Source organism: Scardinius erythrophthalmus (assembly GCF_964197995.2).
Source record: "Scardinius erythrophthalmus genome assembly, chromosome: 5".
NCBI classification, from domain to species: domain Eukaryota; kingdom Metazoa; phylum Chordata; class Actinopteri; order Cypriniformes; family Leuciscidae; genus Scardinius; species Scardinius erythrophthalmus.
In genome coordinates, this window is record NC_138225.1 from 42,431,205 (window position 1) to 42,449,395 (window position 18,191).

General features: G+C 37.9%; 1 protein-coding gene across 1 annotated transcript; it reads right to left on the bottom strand.

The window, feature by feature from the left end:
• Positions 1 to 794: 794 nt before the first annotated feature.
• On the bottom strand, positions 795 to 17,883 carry grk1b (G protein-coupled receptor kinase 1 b; the record flags this gene model as incomplete). The annotated part of the gene is made up of 7 exons (XM_081365707.1): positions 795 to 1,078; positions 2,623 to 2,824; positions 2,994 to 3,118; positions 10,809 to 10,892; positions 10,987 to 11,144; positions 14,767 to 14,894; positions 17,185 to 17,883. The coding sequence occupies 7 exons, from the start codon at positions 17,881 to 17,883 to the stop codon at positions 795 to 797; spliced, it is 1,680 nt and encodes a 559-aa protein (XP_081221833.1).
• Between the last annotated feature and the right edge of the window lie 308 nt (positions 17,884 to 18,191).

The following is an 18,191-nucleotide window of genomic DNA, read 5'->3' on the forward strand; positions in this document are numbered from 1 at the left end:
AGACAGTTCCTGTGGAAACTGAATACCACAAAAAGTGCACAAATTTCCATGTCTTGCTTCAGCTTTAAACTAACTGAAAACTCCCAGTTCAACATTTCAGCAAAGCAGCTGATTGTTGACCATAATAGTTGACCATAAAAGCACAAGACTCTATTTTCCTACATACAATTATTTTATTGTTATTGTCAAGTTTATAATGACACCGCTATACAACCAAATGTATCATATATTCAAAGAACCTATTCATTGACAAACAGTAAACATGGTATCTTTTGAAATGTCTAAAAAATATATTTTTTTAACCATAAAAGTAAACAAGGATCTCACTTCCTCTATGACACGTAAGCTGATATGTGTTACTTTTTCGGTTCCTTCATTTTACATTTACTAGATTTAATTCCTCTTTTTATGGCAGCATCCTCCATGACCAAAAATTCCCTCATGAAACTGTAAATATACAAATACAGATAACATTATGTACATTACAATAATTTTGCATTTCCAGCAGAGCTACTTATATCAGGAAAATAAATCTGAATTTTTACAATATGTGAATAGACTTGTGGTAATTTGCTAACTGTTTAGTAATAGTTTTAAGAATCTCATGTGTCCATGTACATACAGTAGGTCTACATGTGAAGACCTTACACAATCATTACATTTAGTGTACTTGGCATTGAGTTACACAATCATTATTCGATTACATAATTCATGCCTTTGTTGTTCACCATGAATTATTTTCTTGTGCACCCATTAGTTTCTTTTTTTAGTTTTGTGTTTTGCTTCTTTCTAGTTTACAGTAGCACACACCCCCCTCCTTTCGCTTCCACATAGCTGGGATCCAGATCATTCGGGAGTTTTCCATTTTGTCCCCAGATGTTAAGCTCCCCATACACACCTGTCTCGATCATCTCATCCTGCCATGGAATTGGTACGTTCCCAGTTGCAAACTCACCGTAGAATTCATTGTCTTTGTTGTCGATCACAACACCTTTGATAGTGCTGAATGCTCCCACATCATCAATGTCCTTGGCATAGACCATTTTAGGATCCGGAACAAAAGGAGGAGGAAGCATACCTGTGTGAAAGATGGAAAGAAAGAAAAAAAGATTATTTTCTTTAAACTGAAGTACAATGTTCCAGTGATGGTATAAGATGTCATTTGATATTTATTATATGATTTTATGATTACCATAATACATAATGATTTTATTCATATACCCAGGGGTGCCGCCAGAAATTCTGGGTCCTATGGAAACCAAAATTTCTGGGCCCCCTACATTTTTTACAGATAAAATTTAACCCAATAAACATGCCCTGTATACTTTAAAAAAGATACTTAGCACATTGCGTAGTTAAAATGTCTAAAGATGAGTACAAAGCCTACAAAAACAAGAAAAAAAAATTGTATTTATACAAATTTGACTTATAAGTCAAACACACACGTAATAACCATATTATTTCTATTGGCCTATTTAGTTTTCATAATATAAAATATTAAAATATCTATTTTGTAAACTCCTTATAGCCAATGATTACTACAGACACATGTTTTATTTGGTTTTTTATATAATTTTTTTCTGGGGCATTTTATTCATATTAAGAACGTCAAGTTTGACATAATCGATGCGTTTTTTCGTATCCGTCATTCTGTGGCTCTAAACTGTCAAAACACCATTCAAACCCTTGTTACGGATGCGAAAAACGCAGAAAATCGAACCCGATCCGAATTATTTTTTTTTATTTTTTTTTGACGCACGAAAGTTTCGGAGGCAGTGTGCTAGTGTGATTGACCTAACGTGAGGTTGTATTTATTTTTTAACGTGCTAAAATATCGGACGCGAATTTCGCACGGGGGGAGAAGGAGGACTTGGGTGTGCAGCAGCCGCTGAATCTGTGTAGCTATTTTTTACAGTCTATGGTGTAGAGACATGATAATGTTATTATTGTTGGATGTAAATCATAATTCAGTAATTATTTTACTAAGCTAGCTAGATAAAAGCAGGTCATGTAGCAACAAAAGTTTTGGAATACAGGAATAGGCCAAGATACCTTTCTTTTTGAAAAACTGTGTGACATACTGTCGACTTCGGCGTTCTCTGTCTTCTCTTTCCTTTCCTTTTTTGATGCCCTAACTTTTGATGTGACATGCCTGCGTGTGTCACTGTCTGCGCTGCATCATAGCAAGTGCAATAAGCAAGAGACGTTACACTAGCGATCGTAGCTCGGACAGAGCAGGTGGAATGAACCATTGTAAGGGGGAGGGGTGTGACTGAAACAGTAAATACATTATTTGTTTTTTAAATATTAAATCTATGGTCAAAACGGACAAAATACACATTTAGTGCATGAGGGGCCCTAGCACATTTAATGTATGTATAAAAAAGAGAAAAGAAATAAGAAAAGAAAAAGGGGGTCTGCTCTTCTGGGCCCTAAATCAGCCTGGGCCCTTAGAATCGTCCTAACCTTCCACCCCTTTACAGCGCCCTTGCATATACCACTCACATATTGGTACTTTAAAGAATACAATGTCTGAAAAACCTTGTTAATACCATAGTACTTTTTGGTTTATGTGGTTTATGATGCATATTCTTCACTAATTATAACTCTAAGGGACCATACCAGCCTCTAGTCTCCCCCAATTGAGCTCTTTAAAGAAGGACTGGTTCTTTAGCTCAGCGCATTCATTGTTCTTAAAGCCAAGTCTCTTGTCTGGTTCTTTCTCCATCAGTCCTTCACAGAGGTCTTTGAGCTCCTGACTGAAGGTTGGGGGGTATGAGACAGGGTCATTCAGAATGCGGTGTGTCACTTCATTGTTGTCCACCTATGATACAGAAAAAAACAGTGTTAAGTTGAGTTCACTTCAAATTAATTTAATTCCTCTCACTGATAATCAATGACTTCAGCTTCAGCTTCAGCTTCATCACTGCAAATCGCTGTCCGTGTGAAGGCCCCTTAACAGAGAGCCAAAGTGTATGCATGAGTGTGTGTACCTGCTCTCCACGACACCTGAAAGGTCCCTTGGCAGCAACCATCTCATACAGTGTGACCCCAAGAGTGAAGTAGTCTACAGTGTAGTCATATTCTTTCTTCTGTAGTAGTTCTGGAGCCATGAAACCTGAGGAGGAGACATACAGTTTATGTTACTTGCATCTCTCACTAGATCCATCATTGCCTTTGAATCTTTCACCTTCAAGACAATGCTCTTTTCGCCCTTCTCTTTCAGCGATCCGGTGACAAGGAAAATGGCCCTAAAGGTATGTTGAGCAAGCAGGGGACCTGTCCAGCTCCCAGACAGACGTGACACATGCGTCTTGTGCCTGAGTCACTCCCATGCCGAGATGGCACTGGATAGACCAGACTGTCCTCACTGAGGCTGCATGTGTTCCATGGTAACCTGAGCCTAAGTTCTCACATGCTGAGGACAGTCTTTGCCCCTCCGATGCAGCTTGCAAGCTGATCTCATTTGGTGCTTTGGACAATGACACCATGTCCACTACGGCCTCAGAAGAGGATGACTGGTGTCATCCTTGGCAACACTGTGGGCACCTTTTCAGAGAGGCTCTTGGAACCTCTGAAGCAATCTAAGGCCATGAGCCTCTGATGCGCCAGAGTTGTCCCTTCTACAAGCTCTAGATCATTGTCCACCCAGCGATCATCTCGGCAACATGACAGACCTGCCACTGCCACTTCCTCAGCCCCTGGGAAAGAGTCTGAGCTGGTGGTGAGATCGAAGGGAGTTAAGCACTTTGCGGCAAAGGCCACGCCTCAGCAAACCTCCTGCCATGCTCCTGACAGATGTGGCGTGAGGAGAAAAGGGCTGCCTAGTGTGAGCGACAAGCCAAAATTCAAAGCGGATATATTAATGTTGTGCTGCCTAAGGAATGCAAACAAACAAACAAACAAAAAAAAACTCAATATCAGAGCTTTTTTCTTCCCTTCACCCCTCCATTCTCATAAGGAATAAGCAAGGCCCCACTCCCTAGCAGCGTCTTGCAGAATATAAGCCTCATGTCTTTTCAAGCTCACAGTATGAAAAGCCCTCCGGCGCCTGCCAGCGGCGTGCTGAGCACAGAACATATCTTTCCCACTCCATTTGAAATTAGCTATGTTTCCATCCAAAGTTGCAAAATTCACTTTACTCACTTCAAAACATTTGCGAATTAAAGCACCGTTTCCATCCAATGAGTTGAAGAGAACAAAAACTGGTGCTAAATATCACTAAGAAAAGTTGGAGAAGCCACTGTAAATAATACTTTTCGTATATAATAAATAACTTGCGCCTCAGAGCACATAGACAAAACACAATAAACGTGGTTATATGTTATCTTACTTTCAGAGGCGAATGCCTGCTGTTTGTGAACAGTCCTGTAAGACAGTTCTGGGAGTAGTTCAACGCGAAGAAGGGCAGCCCCACTAGCCCTGCATGAATGTGTGCCGTGCACAGGGTTCGAAATGACTTAGGACTCTTGGGGGGTCCCCTAAAATTCAATTATTAAAAATTCTGAAGACTACCTTGCTACACTAGCTATATACTGTAGGCAAAATGATATGGACCAATGTTGAAGGTGGGATAATGGTCTTGGGATGTTTTCATGGTTTGGGCTAGGCCCAGTATTGTAGTGGTGCCTGGAGAAGTGGCTATAATCTAACAGGTAAACCTCTAACTCTGGAGCAACAAAGTTGCAAGTTCTTTTTCCTCTTTTTCCCTCAGAATTGCGAGATATAAAGTCAGAATTGGATGAAATAAAGTCGCAATTGCGTCTTATAAAGTCAGAATTCTGACTTTTTTTTCTCACAATTGCGACTTTAGGCTATATATCGCGCAATATAGGCTACTGACTTTATAACACATAATTGCGAGTTTATATCTCGCAATTCTGACATCTTTTCTCAGAATTGTGAGATATAAACTAACAATTGTGATATATAAAGTCCAATTCTAAGGTGAAAATATACGGGACTTTTTTTTTTTTTTTTACCTCAGAATAGTTTATATTTCACAATTCTGACTTTATAACACGCAATTGCGACTTTATATCATGCAATTCTGACTTTATATCTCCTAATTGCGTATTATAAAGTCAGAATTGCGAGATATAAACATGCAATTCTGAGAAAAAAGTCATAATTTCAAGTAGCCTATATTTCTCGCAATTGCGAGTATATATCTCATAATTCTGACTTTATAACACACAACTGCGACTTTATATCACGCAATTTTGACTTAAAACACAACTGCGACTTTATATCACGCAATTCTGACTTTATAACCTGCAATTGCGACTTTATATCACGTAATTCTGAGATAAAAAGTCAGAATTGTGAGATGTAAACTCTCAATTGTGAGAAAAAAGTCAGAATTGTGAGATTAAAAAGTCGCTATTACCTTTTTTATTTTTCACTCTGTGGCGGAAACAAGCTTCCATAGTCTGCTGTTAGCTGGCAGATCATTTGGCTTATACAGCTAGCAAGAAACGTTGACAAACGTATAGGCTACGGACCCTGCACTTCTAATCATTACACTGGGTATCTAGTTAATGCAACTTTTGATATAGGAACTCGAGCTCGTAATATTTTACTATAAGCAATTATGGAGATATAAACATAATCGAAGCACTTACAGGATTTTCATTCAGGTTTTCACTCTTAGTGAGGTTTCGTTTTGCCGCGTTTAGCTCTGCGGGAGCACCACAACAACAATCTGTGACGCTGTATAGGAACTCACTCGGCTAATAGCTGCCCTGATTGCTGCCTCGCGCTAGGAAATAAATTAATTACTGTTATAAATATAAAACGTCACTAAAGACCTATAATTTTCACAATCATTTTTAATGTTAAAATATATTTGTCGGGGACCCCCCAAAATCCAAAAATAAATTCTTATGGGGGGTCCCTAATGACTTATGGAGGGTCCGGGACCCCCCCAGACCCCCCTCATTTCGAACCCTGGCCGTACACTGCCTGCTGGGTCAAGTTGGGTGGCAAATATGATAGAGAAAGACTATAGGCATGAATTACTTTGACGATTGGTTAATCATGACCCATTCTCAGGATGTGCTGGCTAATCGCTTTGTTCAAGCCAGAGAGGTCTTTGAATCTGAAGAATTTTCAGAAGGTGTTGGGGGTGATGGCAGCTGCTGCGACCATTTTTCGCTTGGGCCTGCTGTATATGAGATCACTTCAGCTTTGACTAAAAGCCCATGTGCCTCGCAGGGCATGGTGGATTGGCCAGACGCATGTCTTTGTGGCTTGCAGCTGCATGAATGCGCTGGCTCCTTGGCAGTCCATGATCCCGGCCACCTGAACTGCAGTGTGGACCTGCTGTCCAGGGAAGGTATAGACATGGAAAGTAACGGCTACATCCCCAGACAGTCCAGCTGATTTCGAGTCTGTTCGGGAAGGCAGAAGTCAACTTGTTTCCCTGATCCTGTCATTTTGTCATTTTTGCAGGTCCGACTGGACAGTGGGCACACACCTTAGTGTGTAATGTTGCTGTTTGAGCATAAACAACGTCTGCAAAGTTACAAAGCTCAAAGTTCAAAGCAAAGGAAGATATTTGTTTTTAAGGAATAATTTTTTTAAAGACTACAACAAACGGCTGGTTGGGACTACACAACATTCCTCCCGGGTTAGTGACATCACTAACCCCAAAATTTACATAAACCCAGGAACACACAGTCCATGTTGAGAAGAGGAAGAGTTGTTGTAGTAGAGCACATTTGTGAGTCTGCTCAAGCTGTCACATTTGTCTTTTCATATGCAATACTGTACGTAACACACATGCAATAGCATGCCACTCTGTAGCCATCTTACAAAAGTTCTCACACAAGCAATTTTATAGATTATCATGACAGAATATGCTAATTGAAGATAGTTAACTCCACATCAGCAACATAAATTCATCAACTAACCATCCAAAAACGTTCTGTTGCAATCTACATGTTGTCACTTCTTCTTGAGTCTCTCCATCATTGTCCGACTCCAGTTTAAACATAAAAAGGCAGAACAGTTTCTGACATTTTAGTGCTTGTCTGCGTGAGGTAATCGGAGCTGCTAACACACATAAGCTCTTGAAGCTCCACCCTCTGTGCCAGGAGCAGCAGCTCATTTGCATTTAAAGGGACACACATGAAACAATGCGTTTTTACTGACCTTCAAAAAGGAACAATTTAAAAAAATGTAAAAAATTATCTGTGGGGTATTTTGAGCTAAAACTTCACATACACACTCTGGGGACAACAGAGACTTATTTTACATATTGTAAAAAGGGGCATTATACCACCCCTTTAAAAACGGCTGTGCTGGAACAATGTTTTCATATTTTCAACAAAAGATTTCATATTTAGTTTAATTTGATAGCAGATTTAATTGTTTAATGTCTGTAATTCTTTAATGTCATTCATGGCTTTAATATTCCTATTCACTTTATTTATGGTTTAGAGCTCCACCTAGTGGCGAGTTTGACGTTGCTTTAATTCTGTAATTTTCCGGAATCAGTAGCTAGTGAGTGCTCTATGCAGCAGCTAAAGATGGCTCTCTTTAATCGCCATATATATCGGTAATCTTTAACCTTGCAACAGCATCACTTCTAAGTATTTATAGTTTTACATTGATGTTCATAATACTTGCATATAAATGTGAACTGTTACATGTAAAGATAGTTATTAATAATTTTCTATCAGGCTATTGCATTAGCCACATTGTGCTTTAGCTTCGTATCACAGAATACTATATTAATGTGGATGTTGGTATGATGCTGTAATTATTGTTAATTCCAGGACGTTATTATTGAAATATGTTTATTTGTTTATTTGTAGTTTCACTCCATACCCAAGAACATTAAACCTGTGGGCAAACGAACTTCTTGTCTTCAGAGTCGTGTGAGGGAAGGGAGTTTATCTGACTGTCAAACGTTTAAACCATGTTGAAGACAGTACAACGGCTAACATGAAACTAAATAAATATGTAACACTATCTTATGGCGCTTTTCCACTGCATGGTACGGTACGGCTCGGTTCGGTGCGGCACGCTTTGGCGCATTTCCACTGCATGGTACGGTACGGCTCGGTTCAGTACGGCTCACTACTGGCGCATTTCCACTGCATGGTACGGTACGGCTCGGCTCGGTTCAGTACGGCTCACTACTGGTGCATTTCCACTGCATGGTACGGTACGGTACGGTACGGCTCACTTCGGCTCGCTTTAAATGGTACCACCTCTGTTGAGGTTCCAAGCGTACCGTACCGAAACTAAAATGTGACGTGAAAACACTGCAGATCACTGATTGGTCAGACAGAATCATTTCTACCAGCGTCATTGTATTTACAACACGAGACACTAACCCCGCTAGATTTAAAAAGCCAGTAGACAACAGCCAACCTGTTTTAAAAGTATTTGCTTCAAAAAAAGAGTATAAACTTTAAAAAAAAGAAATGGCTGAATCGTGGTCAGTGGACGAGGTGCAGACGTTCCTCTCGTCAGTTGCCGAGGAGTGGATGGGGAAACACGGAATGAAAAATTTGCATTTAATATGATGTCATGGTAGTAGAGACGGCAACTATATAACGATCAGTCCCACCCACTTTGAAGCGGTACTAACTGCAGTGGAAAAGCAAACGAGCTAAAGCGAGCCGAACCGTGCCGTAACGAGTCGAGTCGTACCACGCAGTGGAAAAGCGAAGCGAGCCGAACCGTTCCGCTCCGAGTCGAACCGAGCCGTACCATGCAGTGGAAAAGCGCCATTATATTGCAACTGACATACAGTAATGTAACTCTCTCAAAATACACCATTTTAGAAAACAAATTGGGAATGATTATATATCAAAAGAATATAAACATTTAGATATTTTTTTCTTTGTGATTTAGTAATTAATGCATCAGTTGGTGAAATCAGAAAATTTCAATATTTCATTTAATATATATTAGTTTAATGACTTAAACTTTTCTGATGGATGAAGTTCAGTGAAGAATGTGTGTGTATTTGTTGTTATTAATCTGCATTGTGTTGTGGATAATAATATACTTTTATTAGTTTTAACAGTTTAAGAAGCATTCTTTTTTAATACAGTATTTTACAGCTACACACGTACTGTACACACCACTAGCAGAAAGGTGGTGACAATTCTCGGGTTAGTTTCGAAACACAAATGAAGATATTTAAGAGAAGTCTGAGAGATTTCTGTCCTTCCATTGTCCTTCCATTTTGATGCTTCAAAAAGTTCATAAAGAGATTGTAAAACTAATCCGTATGAATTGAACGGTATAGTACACATTTTCAGAAGAAAATCGATCACTTTATTGAATAAACAGATTTAATTTAGGTTTTTATTCACATATAAACACTAATCAGTGCACACACATCAGTTATAGTAAACCCAAGCTTAAGCATGCTTGCTTGATGTGTGAGAACCACTCCACTGAGGTTCATCCTGTGTGTCAAGCAGCACGTTTTAACTTCCACAAGTTTCAATCAATCAAAACCAACTTTAGCTGGACATTAACTTTATTCTAGAGCTGCTGTAAAGCCAAAACAATCTCTGTTACTGTAATTTCACTGTAAAGCTGCTTTGAAACAAATCTATATTGTTAAAAGCGCTATATAAATGAAGGTGACTTGACTTGACAAGAACCAATAAGGTTTGTTCTTGCGCAAGTACGATTGAGCTTCTGTTTATGTTTGCTGATCAATTTTTAAATGTAAATAAAAGCCTACATTACATATGTTCATCATATAAAGTGATCGTGTCTCATCAGAACATTTTTACTAAACCGTTCAATTTATGTGGATTAGTTTGACAATCTCTGAATTTTTTGAAGTGTCAAAGTTGCAGTTGCTTTTTATTTATTTTTTTGCTTGACAGAACTGTACTCAAACCAATCAATTTATCTTAAATTGGGTTTTCTGAGTAACAAAGGCATAGTATGCGAATAGTAGGCTACAGATTACTAGATTTTTACAAATAAATTGAGTAAAAGTTTATTTAGGACATTAAGTAAATGTTGACTGTAGTCAACTAAACAAGTAAATAAATAAATAAATAATTAAAAACATCTTTGGTCCCATGATATATTAAATATTAATAATGTTCAAGAATGTAGGTGGAAAAAAACCTAAACCAAAATATTATTAATATTTAGTAAGGATAGTATGATCTCTATATCTTTAAATGCAAGATGCTTAATGTGTAGTTGTTCTAATTTAGCAGACTTTAAGTATACCAATTTAGTATACCAAAAATACAATTGCAGGGTATTTATATAAAGTACATAATATGTAAACGTATTTGTAGTGTACTTGGCATTAAATAAATGTATTTCAAATATATTTTAGTATATTTATTTTTCACTATATGCACTATAGGTGATATGCAGTGACCTGAAATCAATAACCATTTATTTTTTAATAAATGTGCCAGTGGGTGTAGGTATAACAGGATATTAGTTTAATAGCATTAAACTGACTTGATTAACTTGACATCAAAGCCATGGTGAACTTGACAGTTTCTGTGACAGCTTCACTTGAACTTGCAGTTCTACCTAAAAATAATGTATTGCTAGAATATGTTATAAACACAATTTGTCAGCTCAAAGGTAAACATTGATATAATTATAGTAATTTAAGTGTATGGACAATCAGAAATTAAATGAGCCATCATGTCTTCTTTTTTAAACTCAGTAACACTGAACGTGACCTAAAATGTTTCATTATTTTGCTATTATGAGGGGTCCCTTCAAACCTTCCCCCTCGTTTAAAAAAAACTCAATGCAAGGGGTGTTATTTTAGAGTGTACTGAAAGGTATTTGACCTGGGGTCCCAGCATATCCCTGTGTTTTGTCTTTTCCTGGCGGTAATTCAACAGCCAACCCCAGATCAGACAGGCGCACATGTCCTAACAAAAACAAACAAACAACAAAACATTCAGAGGAGATGAAGCAAAAAGTGGAGAGGCAAGCAGTTGATAAGTGTTTCAGTGTATTTCTCACCTGCATCATCCAGGAGGACGTTTTCTGGCTTGAGGTCTCGGTATACAATCCTGTGCTGGTGCAAATGCTCAAGCCCACAGACGATCTGAGCCGTGTAATAACAAGCTCTAGTTTCATTAAAGCCTGGATTCTTCTCATCCACATTATACATATGGAATCTAAAGCAGGGAGCAGGAGTAAAGGATAGAGTTAAAAAGTTTGTCATACAGTGGTGAAGGAAACCAGATTTATTAAAATGTTTAATTTAGGTTTACATTGAATTTAGCATGTTAAGGTTAGGTATAAATTATGATTATCAGAGTCTTCTAGCAACAGACTCTGGTCAGTCCTGTTTTACTGAAACTCTTGGAGTTTGTGTTTTAGCAAGAAAGTCCAGCCAGTCCTGTACTCAGGTCTCAGTGTTTGAATAGATATGCTGAGTGCATTAGGGTGGGCAATGCTTTCAGTCTAGAACCGGTTCCTAAACCTGTCTTTTTGGTTCCTGCCCCTAAATGTATATAAACTGTATAAGAGAACATTCATGTCAGACTTTGGTGACTGCAGCTACCGACAGCTCGTGTTCTCAATAAAGAATCCTGCTGAAGAAACAACCAAGTCTCCTGGTCTTTCGATTCTAAGTTCACAACAACTTGGTGCCGTGAACCCGGATGGAGAAAAAGGAAACTCAAAGAACTTCAAGCTCAAAGACCTGAATCCAGATTGAAACAGCAAGCTCAACAAAAGATCTGCTTTCCAGACTGCATCTTTTGAAATCCAGAGCGAAACTTCCAGCTAAACAAAGATTCAGCTTCCTCCAGATTGAAACTTCAAGCTCAAAGATCTCAAAGCCTGACTGAGTTCCACAATCTTCCTTCACAACCAAGGGTTGGTGAGTTTTCAAAGAACCTCCATTCAAAGAACCGCTACAGACCAGTATATGTGTTTATCCTCTGTACCTTTCAGAGAAGAGTTTAACAGACAGCTGCAGGGTTTTGTTAACTAAGTTATCCTCTAAAAAAGTTTTTTTTTAGAGATGAAAGAGACCCTCTGCCCGTCAGAGAAGATTAACATTACAGGTTAATATTGTGTACCCTTTGCTTTAGGCAGAGAAGAATTAGCTTTACGTGCTAGTTATTTTTGTTATCCTTTGCTTTAGGCAGAGAAGAATTAGCTTTACGTGCTAGTTATTTTTCAGTTGATCCTTTGCTTTAGGCAGAGAAGAATTTTAGCATATGTGCTAATATTTTGGTTTATCCTTTGCTTCAGGCAGAGAAGAATTAGCTTACGTGCTAGTTATTTTTGTTTGTCCTCTGTTTTTTTGTAGGCAGGGAGGTTAAGTGTGAAGTGTTGGTCATTTGGAGAGTTAACAATAGTTAAGCTGTGTTAACAAGTGTAACCTCTGTTGATCAGAATAGAGGATACATACAACCCTAATTTTTGTAGTCTTTACAATGAATACTGGTCTGTTGCAGTTGTTCTTTGTTTGTTTGTTTTTAACCATATGCACTGACCTACACACCTGCATATGAAGACCCAACCTCCAGAAAACAACTAAACCAACTGCACAGACTACAACCAACACAGAAGAAAAAAAAAAGATACACAACCCAGACTCGCCTACGGGAACTTCAGTCATCGCTCATCATGATCAAGATTGTCGTACAACTACTAACCATCATGGACATCGCACAAAGTGTGGACCCCAGAAACAACATCTTCTTAGAGCTGATGAATATGTCAAGAAATGCCTTGTTTGCTGAAAAGAATGTTTGCATGCCACATGCACCTTCAGTAGGAGCCAGAATCCCATGGGTTGCACACCCTATCTCTGTCTACAGCATCCTACCCAGCCAATTCAACGGCAGGTGCACCCTGGTTTATGTTCTACCAGCTATCAGAGAAAATACACACTCCACCACAAGCTCTCCACAGCTACAAAATTCAGCTCCTTCTATCAACAAAGATGGCTGCATTCCAGGACTCACTTGTGTTCAAACGTGGTGGTCAAGAACACTTGGAGCATTAATCCCATCGTATGGTGTACCTGAGTGCTGCACCGGGTTAATGGATCCAACAGAGAACTTCAACTTGCTATGTGCCTGTAACTTACACAAGTTACAAGATTGAATTTTGTGCCTGTAACTTACACAAGTTACAAGATTGAACTTTGTGCCTGTAACTTACACAAGTTACAAGATTGAACTTTGTGCCTGTAACTTACACAAGTTACAAGATTGAACTTTGTGCCTGTAACTTACACAAGTTACAAGATTGAACTTGCTTTGTGCCTGTAACTTACACAAGTTACAAGATTGAACTTGTTTTGTGCCTGTAACTTACACAAGTTACAAGATTGAACTTTGTGCCTGTAACTTACACAAGTTACAAGATTGAACTTTGTGCCTGTAACTTACACAAGTTACAAGATTGAACTTGCTTTGTGCCTGTAACTTACACAAGTTACAAGATTGAACTTTGTGCCTGTAACTTACACAAGTTACAAGAATTAACTTTTAAGTGTATAAATTTGTATTTTGTGAGAGGTTTTTTTAGACTCTCAAAGGGGCAAGTGAAGGAAACCAGATTTATTAAAATGTTTAATTTAGGTTTACATTGAATTTAGCATGTTAAGGTTAGGTATAAATTATGATTATCAGAGTCTTCTAGCAACAGACTCTGGTCAGTCCTGTTTTACTGAAACTCTTGGAGTTTGTGTTTTAGCAAGAAAGTCCAGCCAGTCCTGTACTCAGGTCTCAGTGTTTGAATAGATATGCTGAGTGCATTAGGGTGGGCAATGCTTTCAGTCTAGAACCGGTTCCTAAACCTGTCTTTTTGGTTCCTGCCCCTAAATGTATATAAACTGTATAAGAGAACATTCACGTCAGACTTTGGTGACTGCAGCTACCGACAGCTCGTGTTCTCAATAAAGAATCCTGCTGAAGATACAAACCAAGTCTCCTGGTCTTTCGATTCTAAGTTCACAACAGTGGGTAATAAAGAAACACAAGAAATTATTTGAGGAGAGGTGATTACTGTATTGTGGATGCTGGAGCACATAATTTTTCCAATTTTCATTGGTTTTAAATAGAGAATGTTATGTGCACATGAACTTCTGGCCTTGTGAGCTGAGCCCAGAGAAATCTGTGACGCAAGCAGACACTACACCTTCACAATATCAATGCTGCTGCTAAGATTAACTCCACAGATTATACTAGATTAGAAAGAAAGCTGCTACAATTCTTACAGAAACATAGCACATATTCTGTACAACATTACATTCACACACATTCTACTTGCTATTTTCAGAATTATTTTGCAATATAAAATACATAAATATATATAAATATAAAGTAGATATATTTTTTCTTATAAAAAAAGTACAATAGTTTTAGCATGTTAGTTTTTTTTTTTTTTTTTTTTTTTTTTTTTTTTGCATTGTGTTCTTTAAAGTGCTTTGGAGGGCTATGTAAATGTTACTGTATAGGCATGGGCAGTATTACCAAAATCACATATTATGAGTAATTTAAATCATGGCAATGGTACTGATATTTAATACAGTTTAGTTATAATTTATATTATATCCCCTAACCTTAACCCTACACCTAAACACAACCCTCACAGAAAACCTTCTAAATTTTAACATTTTCAAAAAGCATCATTTAGTATGATTTATAAGATGTTTTCCTCAGGGGGACCAAAAAAATGTCACCACAAGGTCAAACTATTTTTATTACTATCCTTGTTGCGACAAGGACCACAAACACACATACACACACACAAACATAGATATATAAGTAAGACCTGAGGTCTCCTCCATTCATGATCGTCATGACCAGGCAGAGGTCTGTTTTGGTCTGGAAAGCATAGGCCAAAGTCACAATGAAACGACTGTGGACTTTAGCCAGTATGCGCTTCTCAATTATAGCACCCTATGGGAAATCAAGAAATGAGAAATGTTACAACAGAAAAGAAAAAAGAAAAAAGAGATAAAGAATTGAAAAATGGTGGCCACATTTAGTTATGTATATTAAAAAAGTTCTTTAAAAGGACTGAGGTTCTACTACACAGAGGGTTGTTTTCAAAAGATTTAACATGAGGACTAGAACACATTTGCTAAGGCTGATTGAGACAAAGACCGCCTGTACAACTACAAGATCTTGCATCATCAGCAAACACTAATTGATTCTTCCTAAAGTCATTCCTTCAAGAGGTGTTTGTTAACCACATACTTTCCTTTTCTATGGTATTTTAATCAATCTAAAAGTTTCTGTACATGCAACTATGAAGTTTAGAAATCTACAATCATTTATTGGCAAAGACGTTTTCATGTCTCGGAAAATATTTAAATGGGCCAATCATAAGCAAGAAAATTAGTGACAAGAATGAAATTTCCAAGCAAGAAAGTATAAACAGTTCTTATCGGTCTTTCTGCTTCTCGGTTGCAGCTGAGCTGCTTTGTGGAGTATCAAGCAGAGCCTGCAAGCCTCTTTGCATTGAGCCAATACTCTATGATTAGAGCTGCTTAATACCATGTTCTCAGGTTAATCTAATCTCATGTCTCTATGTGTCTCTTTCCTTTTTCCCCCAGTTGCTCTCTCACCTACTATGTGTTTTTAAGCAATGAACCAGGTTAAAACTGACCAAAAAGGTATTGCTTCACTTGCACAGTTTTGGGATATGCATACTTATCAAGATTTTAAGTCTGCAGTTGGATCAAACCAAGTATGCATCAAGTATAACTTTATTTACTGATAAACTAGATATCTCACTCATGGGACGTCATTAGGCCTACTTTAGGGGGGCTGAAGCTACCCCAAAATGTTCCTAAGCCCCCCTAAATGATAATAAGAACAACAATAACAATTCGATTTATCAATAACCGTATCCTCATTCATATTTAGACGCAACAAATGATATATATCCAGCTACAAAAAATAGCCGAAAAGTCGGAAGTTGTGGACCTGTCAACTCTCACGCATTCACCGTGAGACACATGCAATTGACACTTTTCACACGCTCTCACGCCACACATCCATTTTCTCACGCACAGAAAAATCGCGAAGCAAAGACGACACGGAGACCGACAGACTAGACAGAGCAGGTTACTTTATGATATAAAAGAATTTCAACTCTCAGATTCTGTCAATTTTATTACGAAATTCAAACAATAAATACCGTTTTGGCGCTTGTAAATGTGATGTGACGGATCCCTAGCGCACGTGAACCGATCATCTCTACTAGCTAATAGTAAAAAAACACGAACACTGTTGAAAGATACAGTAGTAGGCTGGCTACAACTTACCGAAATGTATATTTCTCAATTCTCATACATAATATCGATCAATCAGTGTTTTTTATCAGGGTGAAGAGCTCAATAACATAGCTGGAGAACAATTATGTCACATTTACCTCAGGAAAGCCATTTAATTAACATAATATAGGCTAGCACGTAGTTGGCAAGAAAAAAAGAGCTATAGAGAGTATTTTGCTAAATATGTGTTCTATATTACATATGTATTATATTTTTACTTATATCATTAAATAAAGTTGTTGTTATTATAATAATTAAAAAAAAACGCATTAGCATATTTAATTTGAGTTATTTTTAACCTTAAATAATACTACCAGCTGATAGGGCTGTCTGTATGTTTACAGCATTGGGTGAGTTTTTATCTTGAGAAAAAATAATGCCTATGTACTTGATATTTATCCAAATGAGTCAATATTAAATCAAATTACAATAATTGAATTGAATTGAAATAATAAAAAAGCGTAGCTTACCAGAAATTGTACCATGTACCATAAAATTTACATATTATTTTATACTTATGCTATAAAGCCTGAAATGGGCACTTTTTGTGACAGCAACCCTATCATTTTTGATCAAAGATATGGCTTAACTTCAGAATTTGAACTAAAATCAGTATTCGTATGATTGCTCTGAACATTTCTGACTAAGCTCAACAAACATTAAATTACTTATTCATAAACTAAAAATATATATATATATATATATATATATATATATAGGTGTGACGGGGTTGAGGGTAACAGGGTTGAAGATGGTAACGGTGTTGAAGAGACAAATACAGCTAAACATATACATAGTTGTTTTTTACTCAAATTCACTGTAAGATTTTCTATAAACGTAAGTTACAAATACCCTAGGGGCTAAGCCCCCCGTCTTCCAAACCTAGTGACGTCCCTGATCTCACTTACATCATAACCTTTACGTTTCTTCAACCTCTTCTTGTTCAGTTTCTTGTTAGCATACATCTTCCCTGTTGCCTTCATTTGGCAAGCATGGACCTCACCAAATCCACCTTTCCCAAGCACTCTGAAATCCATGAACCAATCTTCAGTAACAGGCTGGCTCTCCAGCCATTTAAACTGTATGTAGCGCAGAAAGTACATGCTGTCCTTAAAGCCACAGAGTGCTTTAGCTTCTAGGTGGACAAGGAGCTGCTGTTCGCTTTCTTTAAACAGATCTCCTCGAATGTTCTTGTGGTCCTCTTTCACTCTGCTCACAGCTTTGTCCTCCAGAAAGTCACAGAAGTTCTTGGAGGAGGACTCGTAATATTTGTTGACCATGTTCTGTGCTTTCTTACCCCGGTCATTTTCCTGGGCAATGTTGTAGTCTTCAATATCTTTCCACAAATCTACAGCATTTTTGTGAGCAGGTTCACTTTCAAGGTATTGCTGAAAGAGGCGCTTACCAATCGGTTGGCGTACGCACATACTGTCGAAGGAAGAATCTACTGTAGACTTCATATGTTCACATTGTCTGATGTGAGGAAGGTTGAGCTTGGCACGATATTTTTTGTCACGCATTGTTGCTGCAGCAGCGCCGTCTACACTCCCGCGTGCTGACACGTAGGCCGAGTTGGCCACAACAGTCTCCAAACCTCCCAAATCCATGTTTCTAAGAAATAGAAAGAAAAAGGGAAAAAAGAGTTTTGGGGTTAAGCATCTATCTAAACATCTGACTGTCTTGTAATGCTTCTTACCATTCAGTAATAGCTCTATTGCCTTTAGCCTTATTCTACTATGTATTAAGTGTAAGTCAATTGCTGTTTATTGATATATTTTACATTTGCCTTTATTTAGCTTTAGCTTTAGTTTTAGTGTTTCCTGTTTACTTTCAAGGTGGCCTCAGGCTTAATGTTAGGTAGGGATCAACCACAAGCCTAAAGCCAAGGACACACCAAGCCGGCTTGTTTTTTTCG